At 38.3% G+C, this 22,502-nt stretch overlaps 1 protein-coding gene across 4 annotated transcripts in view; it reads left to right on the plus strand.

Moving 5' to 3' along the window:
• Positions 1-22,502, plus strand: part of LOC126298418 (GATOR complex protein NPRL2) — a 150,924-nt gene that overhangs the window by 32,857 nt on the left and 95,565 nt on the right. The window contains exons 1-3 of one of the 4 annotated variants that reach the window (XM_049989747.1): positions 11,415-11,486; positions 11,581-11,692; positions 19,435-19,572. The exons of 1 other annotated variant lie outside the window; for it this stretch is intronic. In XM_049989747.1, coding sequence (XP_049845704.1) covers positions 19,525-19,572 — 48 coding nt within the window. In that variant the 5' untranslated portion in view covers positions 11,415-11,486; positions 11,581-11,692; positions 19,435-19,524. 2 more of the 4 variants (XM_049989746.1, XM_049989745.1) reach the window with 2 other exon arrangements.

Genomic DNA, 22,502 nt, shown 5'->3' on the forward strand with positions numbered 1-22,502 from the left:
ATGTATGCGTCACTTGTCAGATTCATACCTAGACATATCAGGGATCCGATATCACTCTAACTGCACATGCCCCACACCATTACAGCTTGAACAGTTCAGGGTTCATGCGGTTGCTCCATACCTGTTTACGTCCATCCGCTCAATAAAAATTTGCAGTGAGACTCGTCCGACTAGACAACATGTTTCCAGTCACCACCAGTTCAGTGTTTGTGTTGTTGGACCCAGGTGAGGCGTAAAGCTTTGTGCCATGCAAACATCAAGGGTACAAGAGTGCACCTTCTGCTCCAAAAGCCCATATCGGCGATGTTTCGTTCAATGGTTGGCACACTGACACTTGTTGATGGTCCAATTTTTAAATCTGCAGCATTTTGCGGAAGGATTGCACTTCTATCTTGTTGAATAATTCTCTTCAGTCATTGTTGGTCCCATTCTTGCAGGATGTTTTTCCAGCCTCAGCAGTGTCGGAGATATGATGTTTTACCAGATTCCTGATATTCATGGTACACTCGTGAAATGGTCGTACAGGAAAATCCCCACTTCATCGCTACCTCAGAGATGCTGTGTCCTATGGCTTGTGCACCGACTATAACACCACATTCAAACTCACTTAAATCTTGATAGCCTGCCATTGTAGCAGCAGTAACTGATCTAACAACTGTGCAGGACACTTTGCTTTTTACCCATCTTGTCAAATCAAATCCCTGTCCTGCTGACCACATTTAACTTTCCCATGATTTCTCTAACTCACAGTGTCGGTCAGACCACCAGCAAGAGCGCACCTCTAGTTCCTGCTACTAATAAGGCGAGTACACAGTTCGCTTGTTACATATTTTTATGAGCTCAAAACAGGAGCGACTTATTTTCAGTTATCTGTGTAGTTACTAGTTTATTTTTGTAATTTCATGCATGTTCGCGTGCTTACTAAGCCCAACCTTTTATTTCGATAACAATGTAGTGTACAGTACTGCCGTTGCTATTGGCCGTTGTACCGTATAGGCTTTTGTTTGCTTGGTTAGAACAGGTCAGTGTCAGTGAGAGAGGATCTCCCAGTGCTAATAAGGCGAGTACACCATTCGTTTGTTGCATATTTTTACGAGCTTAAAACAAGAGCGACTGCAGTAATGCATAGGAACTGGGATTGTTGTGTATAGATGCGAGCTGAGTTGGTGACCCTTCGCTCAGAGCTCCAGGCTGCATTGGCTTCCGTCACACAGCTAGAGGCTGCTGCCAAGGGGCGTCACTGTGAGGGATCGAGCTTGCAGATGCAAGTGACGTTGAGCACATCCCAAGTGTCCCCCGAGCGGTCCACTGCTGTGACCACCCCGGTACTGCCTGCATTGAGGTTGACCCCTCACCCGTGGTCGAGTGGGAGATCATTCCAAAGTCTGGCAGGCAGCAAAAAACTTTCTGAGAGGCTGGTCATAGGACCTCCCCAGTTAGTTTTACAAACAGGTTTTGGGCGTTATCTGTGGCTGGCGATGTCTCTGAGCCAGATGCAATCGTCCAGCCTCTTCCAAAGGAAGCTTCTTGGCCCACGAGGTCTGGGCATTCACAGAGGGTGGGTTTACTGATAGTTGGGAGCTCCCACATTAGGCGCATAATGGGGCCCCCTTAGGAATATGGCTGCCGAGGAGGGGAAGGAAGCCAGTGTGCACTCCGTGTGCATTCCGGGGCGAGTCATTCCAGATGTGGAAAGGGTGCTTCCGGATGCCTTGAACATAACAGGGTACAGCCAAATGCAGGTTGTGGCTCATGTCGGTACCAATGACGTGTGTCGCTTTGAATCAGAGCAGATTCTGTCTGGTTTCGGGCGGCTAGCAGAAATGGTGAAGACTGCCAGTCTTGCTTCTGAGATTAAGGTGGAACTCACCGTCTGCAGCATCGTCAATAGAACTGACTGTGGTCCTTTGGTGCAGAGCCGAGTGGAGGGTCTGAATCGGAAGCTCAGGTGGTTCTGTGACCATGTAGACTGCAGATTCCGTGACTTGCGCCATCTGGTGGTGGGTTTCTGGGTTCCGCTTAATAGGTCAGGAGTCCACTACATATAGGAGGTGGCCACACGGGTAGTGGGGGCTGTGTGGAGGTGACTGGGCGGTTTTTTAGGTTAGAGGGTCTCAGGGAACCACAGAAGCGGTGTCCATCTAAAAGTGGGCAGGTAAAACACAGTAAGGTAGTTCTAGAAACGATTGGTATTGTAGTTGTAAATTGTCGTAGCTGTGTTGGGAAAGAACCTGAGCTCCAAGCCCTAGTAGAAAGCACTGAAGCTCAAATAGTTTTAGGTACAGAGAGCTGGCTTAAGCCAGAAATAAATTCAGCTGAATTTTTTTCAAACTATCTAACAGTGTTCAGAACTTATAGATTAAATACAGTTTGTTGTGGAGTATTTATTGCTGTCAGAGGTAGTTCATCTTGGAGCGAAATTGAAGTAGATAGTTCATGTGAAATAGTATGGGTAGAGGTTATACCTGACAATCAGACTAAACTATTAATTGGATCGTTTTACCGACCCCCCGACTCAGAAGACATAGTTGCTGAGAACTTCAAAGAAAACTTGAGTCTCATTTCAAGTAAGTACCCCACTCATACAAGTATAGTCGTTGGTGACCTCAATCTACCCTCAATATGCTGGAAAAATTATACGTTTAAAGCCGGCAGCAGGCATAAAATGTCATCCAAAATTGTACTGAATGCTTTCTCAGAAAATTATTTTCAACAATTAGTTCATGAGTTCACTCGAAGCGTAAATGGTTGCGAACGCATACTTGACCTTTCAGTGACAAATAATGCGGGATAAATAATGAGTGTTGTGACAAATACGGGGATTAGTGACCACAAGGCAGTTGCTGCTAGGCTGAATACCAAAACACCTACAACCATCAAAAATAAACGCAAAGTATATCTATTTAAAAAACCTGATAAAAATGCTCTTAACGCCTTTTTAAGAGACAGTCTTCACTCCATCTGATCTGATCATGTAAGTGTAGAAAAGTTGTGGAATGTTTTCAAAGAGATAGTATTGACAGCAATTGAGAGATATATACACCACGTAAATTAATAAGTGATGGTACTGTCCCTCATGGTACACAAAATGAGTCAGATCGTTGTTGCAGAAGCAACGAAAAAAGCATGCCAAATTTAAAAGAACGCAAAATCCCCAAGATTGCCAAAGTTTTACAGAAGTTCGAAATATAGCGCGTACTTCAATGTGAGATGCTTTTAATAATTTCCACAACGAAATTCTGCCTCGAAATCTGGCAGAAAACCCAAAGAGATTCTGGTCATTCATAAAGCACACCAGTGGCAAGATGCAATCAATACCTTCACTGCGCAATATCAACAGTGAAGTCACTGATGACAATGCCACTAAAGCAGAGTTATTAAACATGGTTTTCTGGAACTCCTTCACCAAAGAAGACTAAGTAAATATTCCTGAATTCCAATCAAGAACAACTCCCAAGATGAGAAACAAGTAGATATCCTCGGTGTAACGAAGTGGCATAAATCACTTAATAAAGGCAAGGTCTTTAGTCCAGATTGTATACCAGTCAGGTTCCTCTCAGAGTATGCTGATAAAATAGCTCCATATTTAGCAGTTACATACAGCCACTCGCTCACAGAAAGATCTGTACCTAAAGACTGGAAAATTTCTCAAGTCACATCCATACCCAAACAGGGATGTAGGAGTAATCTGCTGAATTACAGAACTATATCACTAATGTTGATTTGCAGTAGGGTTTTGGAACATATACTGTATTTGAAAATTATGAAGTACCTCGAAGAAAACGATTTATTGACACATAGTCAGCACGGATTCAGAAAATATCATTCTTGTGAAACACAACTGGCTCTTTATACTCATGAAGTAATAAGTGCTATCGAAAGGGGATGTCAAATTGATTCCATATTTTTAGATTTCCAGAAGGCTTTCATCACCGTTCCTCACAAGCATCTTCTAATCAAACTGCGTGCCTATGGAATATCGCCTCAGTTGTGTGACTGGATTCATGATTTCCTGTCAGAAAGGTCACAGTTCGTAGCAATAGACGGAAAGTCATCGAGTAAAACAGAAGTAATATCCAGCATTCCCCACGGAAGTGTTATAGGCCCCCTATTGTTCCTGATCTATATTAATGACATAGGAGACAATCTGAGTAGCGATCTTAGATTGTTTGCAGATGATGCTGTCATTTACCGTCTTGTCAAGTCATCAGATGATCAAAACGACTTGCAAAATGATTTAGATAAGATATCTTTATGGTGCGAAAAGTGGCAATTGCCCCTGAATAAAGAAAAGTGTGAAGTTATTCACATGAGTACTAAAAGAAATCAGCTTAATTTCAATTACGTGATAAGTTACACTAATCTGAAGGCCGTAAATTCAACTAAATACTTAGGGCTTACAATTACAAATAACCTAAACTGGAACGATCACATAGATAATATTGTGGGTAGAGCAAACCAAAGACTGTGATTCATTGGCGGAACACTTAGAAGGTGCAACAGGTCTACTAAAGAGACTGCTTACACCACACTTGTCCACCCTGTTCTGGATTATTGCTGTGTGGTGTGGGATCTGCATCAGGCGGGACTGATGGATGACATTGAAAAAGTACAAAGAAGAGCTACTCGTTTTGTATTATCACGAAACAGGGAAGATAGCGTCACAGTCATGATATGTGAATTGGAGTGGCAATCATTAAAACAAAGGCGTTTTTCGTTGCGACGGGATCTTCTCATGAAATTTCATTCACCAGTTTTCTCCTCTGATTGCGAAAACATTCTGTTGCCATCCACCTACATAGGGAGAAATGATCTTCACAATAAAATAAGAGAAATCAGGACTCGCACAGAAAAATTTAAGTGCTCGTTTTTCCCACGTGCCGTTCGCGAGTGGAATGGTAGAGAGACAGGTTGAAGGTGGTTCATTTAACCCCCTGCCAGGCACTTTATTGTGAATAGCAGAGTAATCATGTAGATGTGGATGTAGATATAGATGAATACTAGGATGGTTCCTTTGAAAGGACACAGCACTTTCCCTTCCTATCCTTTCCCATCTGAGCTTGTGCTCCATCTGTAATGACCTTGTTGTGGAAGTTACATTAAACACCAGTCTTCCTTCTTTCCATCTTGGCTGCAATAATGCATCTAGCTCGCTGTTCATAGCCCAAATTTATATTTTCTTGTTCATTATTTCATCTACTCTTGCATTAACCTTATTTTATTTCATGTTGATAACCCTATATTTGTCTTCAAAAGTCTTGTTCTTCCTGCCACCACAATGTACTATTTTCCACTATATCTTACTTCAATCTATCCCATGACATTTCTGCAGTTTAAAATTTGTTTCCGAATTCTGTTATATAATCTGGCTGAAACAGTCTCTTCCATGTATACAACCTCCTTTTGTGATTCTTAAACCATGCTCCATGCACAAATCTAGCAAGTTATTTCTCCTGTTCATGCCTTTCTGCCACTGAATGTTCTGCTACTAGTTTTTCATCTGCAAATTTTGTCAAGTTTTGGCTGATCTGACTCTTTTGACCTTGGTATTTATACAGTAATTTAAAGTAAGGAGAAGAAAAAGAACTACTTCTCCATCTACTTAACAAATATATTGTTTATGTTCTCATTATCTGCATGTTGGCTGTACCTTTAAATGATCAGAAAACCACTGAAAAATTCAACGTGCAAATGAAGTATGATGACTTTCTTTAAAGAGCATCAGATTTAGATTTTTGTGAAAGTGAATGGTGCATTTTATGATTGTTTTTGTTCTTGTTTGAGAATTTTTTTATTTATTTTTGAGTCGTGTTATTCTAACAGAGAAAGGCTTTTATAAGTATTAGTGTCTACTGTTTCGCAAAGAAATCCATTACTTAATAATTATGTATAATTATTAATAATAATTAAATTAGGTTTTTTTGTCCTTAACCAGTTTCACCTCAGACAGTGCAAACAGTGCAAAGTTGCAGTATTATGTTGAGTCCATGTTAAGCTGAAGGCACAGTTTAAATGCCAGAGGAAGGCAAGAACATACAACCCAAAGTATGACTATGCCTAGTAGAGCACTGTGGTGTTCAAACCAACTGTCAGATTGAGAACAACTGTATTTAATAACAAAATCTAAATAGCACACTACAGTTGTTGTTGTTGTTGTTGTTGTTGTTGTTGTTGTTGTCTTCAGTCCAGAGACTGGTTCAAGCAGCTCTCCATGCTACTCTATCCTGTACAAACTTCTTCATCTCCCAGTACCTACTGCAAACTGCATCCTTCTGAATGTGCTTAATGTATCAATGTGTTGGTCTCCCTCTATTATTTTTACTCTCCATGCTGCCGTCCAATACTAAATTGGTGATCCCTTGATGACTCAAGAGCATATCATACCAACAGATACCTTCTTCTAGTCAAGTTGTGCCACAAGTTTGTCTTCTCCCTAATTCTGCTCTATACCTCCTCATTAGTTATGTGATCTACCCATCTAATCTTCAGCATTCTTATGTAGCACCACATTTCAAAAGCTTCAATTCTCTTCTTGTCCAAACTATTTATTGTCCACGTTTCACTTCCACATGTCACCACACTCCATACAAATACTTTCAGAAATGACTTCCTGACACTTAAATCCATACTCGATGTAAAAAAATTTCTCTTCTTCAGAAATGCTTTCCTTGCCATTGCCAGTTTCTTTACTTCGACCATCATCAGTTATTTTGCTCCCCGAATAGCAAAACTCCTTTACTACTTTAAGTGTCTCATTTCCTAATCTAATTCCTTCAGCATCACCCAAGTTATTTTGACTACATTCCATTATCCTTGTCTTGCTTTTGTTGTTGTTCATCTTATATCCTCCTTTCAAGACTTCAAGACACTGTCCATTCCATTCAACTGCTCTTCCAGGTCCTTTGCTGTCTCTGACAGAACTACAATGTCATTGGTGATCCTCAGAGTTTTTATTTCTTCTCCATGGATTTTAATACCTACTCTGAATTTTTCTTCGGTTTCCTTTACTGCTTTCTCAATATACCGATAGAATAACATCGGGGATAGACTAAAACCCTGTCTCACTCCCTTCCCAACCCCTGCTTCCCTTTCACACCCCTCGACTCTTATAACTGCCATCTGGTTTCTGTACAAATTGTAAATAGCCTTTCGCTCCCTGTGTTTTACCCCTGCCACCTTCAGAATTTGAAAGAGAGTATTTCAGTCAACATTGTCAGAAGCTTTTGCTAAGTCTACAAATGCTAGAAATGTAGGTTTGCCTTTCCTTACTCTAGCTTCTAAGATAAGTCGTAGGGTCAGTATCGCCCCATGTGTTTCTGTGATCTTCCCCAAAGTCGGCTTCTACCAGTTATTCCATTCGTCTGTAAAGAATTCACGTTAGTTTTTTACAGACGTGACTTATTAGACTGATAGTTCAGCAATTTTCACATCTGTCAACACCTGCTTTCTTCAGAATTGGAATTATTATATTCTTCTTGAAGTCTGAGGGTATTTTGCCTGTGTCATACATCTTGCTCACCAGTTGGTAGAGTTTTGTCTGGGCTGGCTCTCCCAAGGCTGTCAGTAATTGTGATGGACTTCTGTCTACTCCCGGGGACTTGTTTCGGCTTAGGTCTTTGAGTACTCTGTCAAACTCTTCACGCAGTATCATATCTCCCATTTCATGTTCATCTATATCCTCTTCCATTTCTATAATATTGTCCTCAAGTACATTGCCCTTGTATAGACCTCCTACATGCTCCTTCCACCTTTCTGCTGTCTCTTCTTTGCTTAGAACTGGGTTTCCATTTGAGCTCTTGATATTCATAGAAGTTGTTCTCTTTTCTCCAAAGGTCTCTTTAATTTTCCTGTAGGCAGTATCTACCTTACCCCTAGTGAGGTATCCTTACATTTTTCCTCTAGCCATCCCTGTTCAGCCATTTTGCACTTCCTGTTGATCTCATTTTTGAGACATTTGTATTCCTTTTTGCCTGTTTCATTTACTGTGTTTTTATATTTTCTCCTTTCTTCAATTAAATTCAATATATCTTCTGCTACCCAAGGATTTCTACTAGCCTTCATCTTTTTACCTACTTGATCCTCTGCTGCCTTCACTACTTCATCCCTCAAAGCTACCCATTCTTCTTCTACTGTATTTCTTTCCCCCCATTCCTGTCAATCGTTCCCTAACGCTCTCCCTGAAGCTCTCTACAACTTCTGGTTCTGTCAGTTTATCCAGGTCCCATCTCCTTAAATTTCCACCTTTTTGCAGTTTCTTCAGTTTTAATCTACAGTTCATAACCAATATATTGTGGTCAGAGTCCACATATGCCCCTGGAAATATCTTACAATTTAAAACCTGGTTCCTAAATCTCTGTCTTACCATTATATAATCTATCTGAAACCTTCTAGTATCTCCAGGCCTCTTACATGTATACAACCGTCTTTCATGATTCTTGAACCAAGTGTTAGCTATGATTAAGTTATGCTCTGTGCAAAATTCTACCAGGCGGCTTCCTGTTTCATTTCTTACCCCCATTCCATGTTCAACTTCTACATTTCTTTCACTTCATTTCCCTACTATCAAATTTCAGCCCCCCCCCCCCCCCCCCCCCCGTGACTATTAAATTTTCGTCTCCCTTAATTATCTGAATAATTTCTTTTGTCTCATCATACATTTCTTCAAGCTCTTCGTCATATGCAGGGCTAGTTGGCACATAAACTTGTACTACTGTAGTAGGCATGGGCTTCGTGTCTATCTTGGCTACAATAATGCAATCACTATGCTGTTTGTAGTAGCTTACCCACACTCCTGACCAGAAGTCTTGTTCCTCCAGCCACTGAGCTTCACTAATTCCCACTATATCTAACTTTAACCTATCCATTTCAATTTTTAAATTTTCTAACCTACCTGCCCATTTAAGGACTCTGACATTCCATTCTCTGATTCATAAAATGTCAGTTTTCTTTCTCTTGATAACGACATCCTCCTGAGTAGTCCCCGCCCAGAGATCCGAATGGGGGACTATTTTACCTCCGGAATATTTTAGCCAAGAGGATGCCATCATCATTTAACCATACAATAAAGCTGCATGCCCTCGCGAAAAATTACGGCTTTAGTTTCCCCTACACTGCAGTTACAGTTACCTTTTAGAGAGAGCTACCACTCCTGCAATAAAAATTTTTTGTCATATTTTTATTGTGGTAAATTGTAAAATTTCTATGATACAGAATGGCTGGTCAGTATGTACCTCCAATTTCTGGGCATTGCCAATGGACACACTTAAAAGTACAAAGTTATAGTTTTTCTATGTTTAAGTGTGTGTATTGGTAGTAAGTGGAATTTGCTTTTCTCAAGGTAAGCAACGAGTGGCCATTATGTGTACTTGTAATTTTACGGTTTCCTCAAGTGTACTTTCCTTTTTATTTACAGTTGAGCAGTATTGTTGCTGTGAATTGCCTTTCCCAGAAAGTCTGAAGTTGAAAACTTGTCGAAACATAGCTTCCAGGCAACACTTGTGCTTGACTGCTGACGTAAGGTTGTCATTGGTGAAATTTGGCACTAAAACCTGCATTTTAGTACTAATTCCAAATTTGTAACATCTCTTTCTCTGAACAGCTGTCTCAGTCGACTTTATACTGATGAGAGACGAAGAACATAATGTTTTCCACAAAGAACAATGTACTGATCCTGTCATTACAAAGTTGAAAAACAATGTCTTTCTTTTAGAGTAGTTGTTATGAATTAAGTGTTGTTTTTTCTGTCCTAAACTTTTTTTTTGAATGGTCTATCTGGTGGTCTTGTTTTCTTGGAATATTTTATTTGCCTTGGGGTCCACAGCCAAAGCAAATTTTCTGAAAAGTTAAGATCTGCTGCACTAATCGGGTTAATATTAAATCTTAATATGGTGAATTCAAAATAAAAGGATATTGTAATCTAACTAATGACACCATTTTGGCAGATAGATATCCTTTTCATGAGTACTCACAGTTTAACTTTCTTTGTGGGTTGCTGCCATATCCTTAGCACACATTCTTCCATGTTGCCCTCTAGTGAACTTTATTATCAGTCCTATATTTTCATGAAACTCGAGAGTTGTCCATGACAGTAGAAAATTCAAGGAAGAATATAAGTTCTAGCTGAAATATTGGCTTTATTTTTATGGAGATGCTGCCAGTTTCAACATTTACATAATTGTATAGAAAAGAGGCCCTGACAGAACAAAAATTGATCTTAACAGCACAGCAAAAGTCTTTCAGGTGACACAATACAGCCGTGTGTGTGTGTGTGTGTGTGTGTGTGTGTGTGTGTGTGTGTGTGTGTGTGTGGAGAGAGAGAGGGGGGGGGGGAAATGTCCTATATGTGTGATTAGGAGACATTTAGAAGATAAAAATGCATCCATTGTTGCACCAACTACAGAGTTGTACATAGTTCTTTCTCAGGAATGGGATCAATTGCCATTAGAATTCAGGATTCTCTTCACTTTTACGACATCACATCACATCACATCACACCACTACCAAGCTTAACTGGCAGAAAGAGTAAACATATCCTATATTGTTTCATTTTTAAACGCAAAATCACTTTTGCAGTTTTGTTGATTTTTCCTTAGAATGCGTATTTCCATTTTCTGACATTTATTGATTATGTATTCTGGACTCTGCAAGGTACTGTATTTATTGTTATTAAGCATTACATTTTTCAATAACACTCCTAACATTTGTTAGTGAAACATGCTCTCATTTCCTGACTACACTCAAATGTTGAATTGTCGTACATTAGTGTTTTACCAAATTCTACATTACTGTTTATTACCTCATAAGTTTTCACCAGCAGCTAACCACCCACTTCGCAGCTGTTAGTCCATTCCTCTGAGCTCTTCTAGAAGTTGTAATTTTATAAGTGCTTAGCAGTAAGTACTATAGTTGGTCAGAAATGTGTTTACTTGGCACTAATTCCGACAGGCCAGCTTTGTGTACCATGGAAACTCACTTAACTGGTAAGTGACTACAGAACTTAAGAAGAATAATTATCAAGTGCAGAAACTTACTTACATTATTATCTATATAATATTCACACATTTTCTTTTAAATTTCAGTGGTCCATACTGATTATGGTTGCATACTGATAATTGGGCTTTTCTGTCCTTTATTGAGATTTTCATGATACTGACAGTTTCTGTATGAAATGAGGTTGTGTAGATGTCCTACCACAACTGTGCCTAGTATGGGAAAAAAAACAGGGAGATATATTGGTGAAGAAAGCCTGAATGATGTAATTAAAATGTAACCCAATACTTGAATGAGAGTGACATCAGTAAAAATCAGGAATTTGTTTGTAAACTAGCTGTAAATGAAAGAAGTAATTAGGAAACTGTTCATGAACATTGGCATCTATAGTGCATGAGAATGTACCTGCATTTCATTGGTCTTCTAGCAGTACTTCCTCAAGGATGTGAAGGACAATGTGATGATGCATCTATTTGTTGACTTTTTTCTGTGTAAAGGTATTAACAAGATTTTGCATATCATAGAAAGTTTTGACAAGTGACATAGTTGTGAGCAACATGTGCTAACTAATATGTTCTGAATTTGTTTCAGATAACTGAGAAAATTCCATGAATTCTGGAAATGATATTTAGAAATATGAGGAAGGTGATCTGATGCTAGAAGAAAACTGCTGCATGCAGTGTCTCTCTTCAGTGAGAATGGTGTATGCCTTTCTGATGCATTAAGGGATCCCAAAATATTATATCTCATAAAACATATTTGTCTGGAAAAAAAATAAAGCAACTGGCTGGATAGTGAAAGTAACCAATATTTTAAAATTAAATGTGTTAGTCTTCTTTGGGAATAACTTCCAAAGAAGAAAATCTTTATAGGAAATACTAGTTATAACTACTCATATACTAATTTTCCAATTATACAATTGTTATACCAGCTCTTAGTTATTCCTCTACTCAGAAGTTTTCAAACTAGGCTGTGACACATTAATCATTTGTCACCTTTTGATTAAATTAATTATAGCTGGGAAATTTCTGAAAGTTCAAAAAAGACATCTCGCCACACTGAGATTGAACTTAAATTGTACCAATCTTCTATTTGTATTTTATTTTTGCCACAGGAATATCTAAGAATGATTTGAATTTCTAGGGGTTGGAACTAAATGTTCTAGGAGAGCATGTATCAAGCTCGGAAATATTCTGCGAGCCATAATCTTGTAATATACTGTGTCTTGGTTCTCAACAACTCCTTTTTCTCTGACTGTGTTTAAGCATACAATCTTTGAAGTAGGTTGATGTGCTAATCACCCTGTCACCAAAAACAGTTAAGATATTCAATGTTGACAAGGATATGCCATCAGGATAATACTGGTTGCTAGTGGTTTTACTCAAAAGCAACACTGTTAAATTTTTGTTTATGAGTGGATGATTCAAGTGTCATAATTAATATGAAGTTATTTTTGAGACAGTGATGATGTAAGAAATTTTTGAAAGGTTAGAGGAAATATGTGGCAAATGCCACATATTAAAAAAAAAATAATTGTGAGAAGTGTTAACTGAAATTATTTAACATAACTGTACATCTGCTTCTGTTCTCTGCAAGCCCTATTCAGGTGTGTGGCAGAAGGTGCTTCAGATAACATTGTAATTTCCTCCCTTCACTGATCCATTTGCAAATGGAGCCTGGGAAGAAGACTGCCAGTAAGTCTCCATATGACTTTCAAGTGCTGTGATTTTATCATGCTCATTTCACAAGGTGTGTGTGGTAGGATGTAATATATTGTCTGATTCTTCTTGCAGTGTAAAATCTCAGAACTTCAACAGTAAACCTCTCTGTGATGCTCTCTGCTCTATTTGTAGCATCAAATACTGGAATTCTTTGAGCATCACCAGTGACACTTTCATACTTATTAGCAAACCTGTGTTAAAATGTGCTGTTTTTCTTGGGATCTACTCCATATCTTCTATTAATCCAACTGAGTAAGAATCCCAGACTGGTTAGCAATACTCGAGAATTGCTCAAAGCAATATTTTGTGAGGCACTCTTTCATAGATCAATTACATTTCCTTAAGATTCTTCCAGTGAATTCCAATTATGGTATTTGCATTTACCAATAAAAATAAAGGCTTGTCTATTAGTGAATGGTAATTGCCACAGTTTACGGGCTACTTGTATGAAAGTTTAAACATAAAGCAACTCTTGCCATTTTGAATGGTTTCAACACATGTAGGACATGTCCCTAAACAATGGAGAAAATTACCTATTTACACAAATTCATTACTGTGTGTGCACAGCTTGATGGAAACCTGCTTGGGAAACTACCTTGAACAAGTAGATAATTTGAAACGTTGTCATTGTTTTTTTTGTGGTCTTCAGTTTGAAGACAGGTCTGACACAGCTCTCTATACTGCTCCATCCACTGCAAGCCTGTTCATTTTTAAATTACTACTACAGCCTGCATTGTCTTGAACCTGCCTACTGTACTAAATTGGTGATCACTTGATGTCTTGGAATGTGTCCTATGAACTGTTCCTTTGTTTTAATAAAGCTATGCCACAAATTTTGTTTCTCCCCAGTTCTACTCAGCACCTCCTCAGTAGTCACATGATGTACCCATCTAATATTCAGGCCCTATCTGTTGCACCACATTTCAGAAGATTCTATTCTCTACTTGTCTGAACTGTTTATTGTCCATGTTTCACTACCATACAAGGATACACTCCAGACACATACATTCAGAAAAGACTTATATATTCATTGTTAAATATATATTAATTTTTAACAAACTTCTCATCTTCAGAAATGCTTTTCTTGCCACTGCCGGTTTACATTTTATCTCCTCTCTACTTCGACCATCATCAGTTATTTTACTGCGCAAATAGCAAAACTCGTCTGCTGCTTTTATTGTCTTATTTCCTAATTTAATTCCCTTAGCATCACCGGATTTAATTTGTCTACATTCCATTACCCTTGTTTTGCTCTTGTTAATGTTCATCTTATAGCCTCTTTCTCAGATATTGTCCATTCTGTGCAACTGTTCTTCCAAGTCCTTTGCTATCTCTGACAGAATTATAGTGTCATCAGCAAACTGCAAAGTTTTTATTTCTTCTCCCTCAACATGAATTCCTTCTCCAAATTTTTCTTTGGCTTCCTTTACTGCTTACTCAACATACAGATTGAATAACATTGGGATAGGCTAAAACCCTGTCTCACTTCCTTCTCAACCAATGCTTCCCTTCCGCGCCCCTCAGCTCTTGTGCAGAAACCAGATGGCAGTTACAAGTTGGGTGTAATCCTTTCCTACCTGTATTCTATCCATGCTATCTTCAGAATTTCAAAGAATGTGTTCCATCTAAAAGTGTCAAAAGCTGTCTCTTAAGTCCACAGATGTCCTTTTAACCAGATTTGTCTTTTCTTAACTTACCTTCTAGGATAAGTCATAAGGTCATTGTTGCCTCGCATGTTCCTTCCTTTCTCCAGAATCGAAACTGAATTCCCCGAGGGTGCCTTCTACCAGTTTTTCCATTCTTTTGTAAATAATTTGTGTTAGTATTTTGCAACCATGTCTTGTTAAACTGATAGTTCAATAATATTCCCACTTCATCAGAACCTGCAGTCACTGGGCTTGGAATTACTACATTCCTCTTGAAGTCTGAGGGTATTTTGCCTGTCCCATACATCTTGCAAACCAGATGGAATAATTTTGCCATGGCTGATGTTTCCAAGTATATCAGTAGTTCAATGGGATTTCGTATGCTCCAGGGGCCTTGTTTCGGCTTAGGTCTTTCTGAACTCGGTCCAGTTCTTCTCATCTCCCATCTCATCTTCATCTGTGTCCTGTTCCAGTTCTATAATATTGTCTTAAAGTTCATTTCTCTTGTATAGCACTCCTTCCAACTGTCAGCTTTCTCTTCTTTGGTTACTACTGGTTTACCATCTGAACTCTTAATATTCAGATACCTCCAAAGACCTCCTTAGTTATCCCATTGGTGGTATCTATCTTTTCCTAGTTATGTATGCTTCTATATCCCTACATTTGTTCTTTTCCATTCCTATGTAGCCATTTTGCACTTCCTGTCACTCATTTTTTAGGTGTTTGTATTCCGTTTCACCTGCTTCATTTGCTGCAGTTTTGCAGTTTTATATTTTCTCCTTTCATCAGTTACATTCCATATCTCCTGTGATTATCCAAGTACGTCTTCTAGGGCTAGTCTTTTTACATCTTTGATACTTTGCTGCCTTCAATATTTCACCTCTCAAAGCTACCCCATTCGCTTCCACTCTATTCCTTTCCCCTTTTTGTCAATTATTGCCTCATGTTCCTGCATCATTCTATATATTTTATTTATTGATGTCATTGGGGGGTCAGGCTTTCACCATAAAAAATACACAGCATGCTGATGGGTGTCCAGCTTCATGCTGACACACCTCTACCCTCCGGCCCCCCCCCTCCCCCCTCCCCCCCCCCCATTTCCTTCAGATTGATAAACCTTCACCACCACCACTATTACTAATGGGCGTACTGGTTCTCATTTTAATCCAACTCCTGAATGTCAAAAATGAAAGATATTAATCAAGCTGAGAAGACTAGTGAGATAAACAGTCTAACAACTAATGGCAGCTACAATACAAACATGACTTCACACAATATGTCCACATGTTAGTCACCTACTAGTATAATTACAGTATGATACATGACATTGAAGGGGCACAAGTGCCCTAAACTAAAAAGACTTGCACCAAACTGTAAAGTACAAGTCTATATAAAATTGTATGTTACAAGAGCTTTATAAGACATTGCGTGAATGGATCCTGGCACAGTCCTTGCGCGCGCGCACACACACACACACACACACACACACACGCACGCACACACACACACACACACACACACACACACACACACACACACACACACCAATGGAAAATCCCAGGCAGTATAAGGAATTGAAACTGGGCCCTCCACATGGTAGTCAGCCATGCTGACCACTCATCTATGGTGTTGGACACACATGGCTCATAGCATAGTGCAAAGTGAACAATAGCAAAATACTGAGTCTTGTATTATACTTGCAAACAGCACAAGGTTTGATAGCATATGTGCTGCTGCAATATTTTATGTAATGAAGGTGTCTGTTGCATGGCCAAAACTTTTACCAATAAAATTAATAAGCAATGTGGTCAGTGAGTAAACATGTTTGATACTAGTAAAGTTCTACAATTCTGGTCAATTTGTGTTACTTTTTGAAGTTACTTACACTATAGTCATTAATAGATCTCTTAAATCTTTTAAACTATGCATCACATCACTTCCTGTCCCCTTGTAGCTAGGAATATTCATTCTGCTTATCCTGCAGGAACCCTCAATTCATAGGAAATCTGTACTTTCAGTTCTGTTTCAAATTTACATTGCGTGTCTGTGTAGAAGAGAATTTTTTTCATTTAAGAACAACACTAAAAGTGTGTTGAAAATTGATTCCACACTTCTGTTTTTATATTTCACTTTTTCCCCACCACCATGAAAGTGAAATGAAAAGTACTTGAGTGAAAATAAATCATTACTTGTGAGATTAACAGAAGTTGCGGTGGTTGGTTCCCATCAGTTTTTCGAAATGGTGGTATTAGTGTTGCAGCCTCTTTTGTTAGTTTCATATTATGTATACATCTACACTTTTGTTTATTTATAATAAAACAATATGGTAATGTTTCCTGTGTAAGTAGATATCAATAAACTGTTGTCTCCTATGTCATGTCAGAGGATATTGACATTTGGTAATGCTGTGTCAGTGTAAATTACTCTGATACAAGATATTTGTAAAAAAATCTCTCTCTCTCTCTCTCTCTCTCTCTCTTTGTTTGATTATTCCCAAAATTTTGAAAATGTAATGTTGTATGTCTGGTTCACTTTCTACAGTTGTGGAGTGCTGGATTAAATGTGTATCACTATTCGCAAATAAATTTCAGACTGTAACACTACCACTGTGAAAGATGTTGAAAGTGGAAGCAATTTGCTGTTTATCGCTTGCCTTTGCTCGCTCTGTAACAGTGTAGTGTTGTTTGACACATAGTATTCTGCTAAATATGGGAATGGAATATATGAGATGGAGTACAAATAATTTAAGGAATAAATATTACAAATTGCCCAACAGTTGAGGTGCTGAGTAACAGCAGGCACATAAACAAAACTGAGTACATTACTAACTTTCAGACAAATCCAGTCAGGTTTTATATTGAACTGGAACAGCTTAACTTTATCCTTTGTCAAGTCTTACCATCATGCCTAGAAATGAGGATCATCTTACCTACAATCCTTCTCATTCCTCCCAAAGTGATATTTCACTGTCCACCCAATCTGTGCAGTATCCTTACACCTCACCAAATCACAACCCTTTTTTACAGGTTCACTGGAAAGTACAGTTGCAAGACCTTTCCAAAGCTCTAGCACATTCTACTCCAGTCTTGTCACAGGATTATCCAACCCTTTCCTAACAGAAGCAGGACAACCTGTCAAAACAATAATGTTGTATACCAGCTCTGTTGTAACTTATGCATAACATTTTGTGAGGGCATGACAACCAACCAGCTGCCCGTTCAAATGAATTGTCATTGATAAACTGTAGCTAAGAACACCCCTGCCATGTTACACTAATTTCACTCATACTGCATGTACGCCCTCTTCTTCATAGTCTTCTTCCTCCTCTGTTACATCTTCTCTTCCCTGTCGACCCCTCCATGTCATTTTGTGGTGTGCACAGCTCCTCTAATGTGTCCAGAATGAGTTCACTGGTGCCACATACCTATCCCATGAGCCTGTTACTTCCCACTTCCAGTTAGTCTACCACCTTTCCCTAACTCCCTGCCCCCCCCCCCCCCCCCCAACTCCTGCCTCCTGTCTCCCTTCTCCTACTACACACAAGCTTTCCACTTCCAGATGTCAACCACTTTTCCCTAACCCCCTACCCCCAACTCCTGCCTCCTTTCTCCCCTATCCCACTACACATAACACAACCCCTTTCCACCCGAACTGTGCTGCTATGCCAGTAGAATGTAGACAGCTGGGACAATATAGGCATAGAGATGTATATATTTGTGTGTTACTCTGTAGCTCTGGAAGAAGATGCATTGAAAAGCTAATAATGTTCTCAGTCTTGTTTATGTGTCTGTCAAAGATACAGCACGTCAACTACCTTTTAATTTATTTATATTTTGTTAAATCGTTTGCCATGACAGCTCGCTGCAGCTCTTTAACACTGCTACTTTCATATCATTACTCATGTGATTTCTTCATTGTTCCACTTGTTTAGGCTAATCATCACATTAGTTACAGATGTGCCTGCAAAGAAATCAAAAAATAGAAAGCTATTGTATTAATTAAAGTTTTGATGACTGCTTGAATGAAGTTTGGTGTTTTATACAGTACAAAGTTAGTGATGCCATGCCATGTGATAAGGACTTTGCCATGTGTTTAAAGCAGTTCTGTATTTCAAAATAGAATAATGAGATACAAAAATCACAAAGCAATTTCAGTGATCAGTGGAACCTATAAATAATGATGTATATGTTTGTTTTCTGACACTAGCACAAGCTCTGGTGATTGTGAAACTGGAGCTCTGTTTATGTATCTGCAAGGATGCTGTAGAATGTTTTAATACAATAGCTGTCAATTCAGACACAGTTCCTACAGAAGGGATCATTTCCTCCTCCTCAACAGTTTCTATTTTTTGCTGTTTTTCTTGTCATTATTGAGTTGCTCATGTGGGCTATAACAGAATAATGAAGCCTGATTAATTCATAAATGATACTTATGTTTGATATGATAAGCTATATAAATTTTTGAATAATCTGTTTTATTATAAAATCTGTTGTTAGGAGGTGAAATACATATGTAATAACTAATAAGAATATATTGTGATATACAATTGTACAAGCAAACAAGACATTTCTAATTTCTATCTGTCTGTGGAAGGAAATACAAGGAATGCTTAAAAAAAGTTTACAGAAGCTTGTGAATCAGCAATACTCAGCTGCATTTAATGCAGCTACATACATAAATGCACTGCAGTAAAGAAACTGGGGGTTTATAGTTTTTGGAGAAGTTGGGTAGTAATTATTTTTTCACATATTGGAGATTGAGGATTGGAGCTGATAGAAGGTGGGGTGGGGACACAAAACACAAATCAATAAGAGGGATTCATAATAGAAACGGAGAAAGGAAAGCATTTAGTTCCATTGCAATGATTCATTTGTGCCTTTCAGATTAAACATTTAACAATTCACCTTTGTAACAGTATATATTGAAATCCTCAGTACTTAAGATATAATAGTGGGAGGAACGTAACAAGCCTATATGGAAAGCAAAGTAAGGATATTAACAACACTGGTCCGAGCAATGAAGAGGAATGATATTTAATATGTAACAAGATTTTTTTTAACCTTGACTATGAACTGCAGCCTTGGTTTCATTGCTGAACGTCAATAAGAAACTCAGTAGGAGATTGGAAGATCTTAGTGATTACAGGGAAGATTTAAATAGATTACAGAATGAAGAGGAGGAATTTTAGAAGTGGAGATTTGATACTGTGCAGTACAGTAAGTGCCTGTTGTAGTTAGTACACTAATATTGGTGATTGAATTGTGTGTGCTTTTCCCACCATTCTCATGATTATTAACAAGGAGTAAATAAATTCAGAAGTTAAAGAAAGAGTCCTGTAAAGAACACTCTGTTCGTGACTTGATAACTGTTGACTGTGAGTATTTTTGGTTTTATAAACTTTCATGAGAACCATTAGGGACTGGACATTTTTATTTGTAAATGCTTATATACAAGCTGAAACTCTGAAAGACAAAAGGAAAACTATGCAACAAGGGACAAAAAATGCATAGTCTTTCTGATAAAGAGTCCCACATAGGTTTTTGTTGCCTATCCTGCTAAATTGGTGATTTTTTGACGATGTAGGGGTAGGTCTCAACTACAGTTGGCAGGTTAATTTACAGAGGAATTAAAAAAGTATAATGTCGGAGAAGTCATCCTGATAAAAACATTCATAATAAAATGGTTTAAAGCTCTTCAGACACTCAAAATCAGAAATTGTGCAGTGAGGCAAACAGAAGAAATGGGTAATTACAACAGAAAGGTATAGATGCCCATAAGTGAAAAATGTATTTTGCTACACAATAGCAGTTTTTTTTAAGAAAGGAAATTATATTATTATCAATAATACTGGCAAAGCTACATTCTCATGAAAAATGATTACTAAATTGTTTGCATAAATATCTATTTGAAAAAGTTAGTTATTTCTGTGCACTGATCTTCTCTACTGTCGTGAACCAAAATTAAAATGCACAAGCCATGTATTTTTCCCTAAATTTTCTAAGTAACGTATGAATGGTAGCTTCTCTTTTCATTTGAATCTCTGTGCATGGCCCACTCCTTCTCAAGGACTAACTTAATCAGTAAGCTAATCTCAAACTCTTCTTCTCTTACTACTGTATCCATGTTTTTTTTGTACATATTAGATTTGAAGCATGTTACATATAGCTCCATAAGATGTGATTACACATCTATGAAATTTGATATCTTTTATTCCCTACACTTCAAAGGAACAGAAATATTTCACGTTGCCAGTTCGACCTCTGGTACCTGTCATGTGTGGGGTATAAGCATTCTTGTAGCACCACTTGTTTGGCAATGGCAATTTTTCATTCATTTGCTATCAGTACTCATTTAACAGTATAATTCCTGCAGGATAGCAGAAATAAGATCTAAACTATTGTTTTGAGGAGATTTTCCATTCATCCCAGCATATGTACACAGACTTTAAAGAGGGTAGTCATTAGCTCATTACTAAAGACTACAGAAGGTGCGGAAAGCTTCGTACAAAAATTAAAATTTTGTGTATCGTGCAATTGAAAGCTACAGGATCCTCAGGGATACAATTTCTGTAACTGAATATTTGCTTATGTTGGTTATGTAATGACTGAATAACATGATGATATGTTGATGTGTGATTCTATATTGCCACATCTGACTAGAGTGACAAATCTGGGTCATTATTTGTGTATATTCTTTATATTGTAACACATCTGTGAGCTTTACATTATGAAATGCATTACTTTTTTCCTGAACCTCTGGGCTGAGAGATCAGAATCAATATGGAAAACTATTCCATTGTCAGAGACGGAACTTGATGGAGCAGTTCTGAATTTTGTCAGAGCAAGTGAATGAGCGTTCCAATAAAATGTGCCACTGGAGGAAATTGAAGTTTCAAGAGACTATCATACATTTAGGCTATCACAACTGGTGTTTACTCCAGTTAAAACATCCAGGCAGTGCTGTTTTACCTCTGAAAATATCTCCCACAGTCAGTGATGAAATGTCAGGGTATAGTTTTATATATCAACCAGTATGTATTAGCCCAGAAGTTTTAACTGATATATGCACTGGCCTTGGAAACTTACATTGTGTGGAGTTCTTTTGATGATTCAGTTTCCTCCTCTGTGGCACATTTTATTAGACTGTTCCTGCAGCTGCTGTGCTAAAGTGTTATATACTTTTGTATGTTGAGATTGACCTTAAATGGACATTTAATTTGAATTTATTTAATGTTGAGTGCCTTGGACCCATGAATCATTGATACCAAGTCAATATGCATTGGTTTTCTTGATTCCATACAGCCCTCATAATACATGCAAAACAGGACGTCCCAATTTTTTTTGTAATACTGACACAATAGATTTGAGAGAGATAGAATGTTTAAAACACATAGTGATGAATCCCACTTGCTAACACACTGTTATTCAGACAGGTGGCAGAGGAGTTCTCATTTGGGGTACGTTTATGTGGGATTAAGTTGGACTCCTGGTTTATCTACTATAATGCTGCAACTACAGACAAACAACAGGGGATCTTATTATTAGATTGTGTGCATCCATTTGTTCACCTACAGTTGCATGGAGTCAACCTATACCACCAACAAGCCTTTTTTGTGCTATATATGACTCAGTCTCATCATTATGCATGTAATGCCGATGTACTGTATTCAGAAACAAAATCAATTGTCACCCTTTTTAATTCAAGCCAGAGTCTCAAAGAATGTGCTTGCTCATAATCGAGGAAACATTGCCCATTTCCGGCTAGTGAACTCTTGTTGGCTGGCGATGTGTTAAATCGCACAATAACCAGTTACCACACCACAATAACATACATAAAATGGGCTCACCTACAGGATGTGTGGAAAGGGACAGTGGCCTTTCAATGACAGGAGTGCAGGTAGGGGTGAAAGCATTTTGTGAAGTGCAAAAAATATACTTTTCATGCAGATGATGTTCTATGACAGAGATGTGACATGGAAGTAAAGCAAGGGTTTTGTTATAGCACGTTGTTAAGTCTTTCATGTTCAAATCTGACACGATACAGTTGCAACAACTATACACACAGCTCATGTATATAGTGTGTGTGTGTGTGTGTGTGTGTATGTGTGTGTGTGTGTGTGTGTGTGTGTGTGTGTGCACACGCACGC

Source organism: Schistocerca gregaria, chromosome X, assembly GCF_023897955.1.
Source record: "Schistocerca gregaria isolate iqSchGreg1 chromosome X, iqSchGreg1.2, whole genome shotgun sequence".
NCBI classification, from domain to species: Eukaryota; Metazoa; Arthropoda; class Insecta; order Orthoptera; family Acrididae; genus Schistocerca; species Schistocerca gregaria.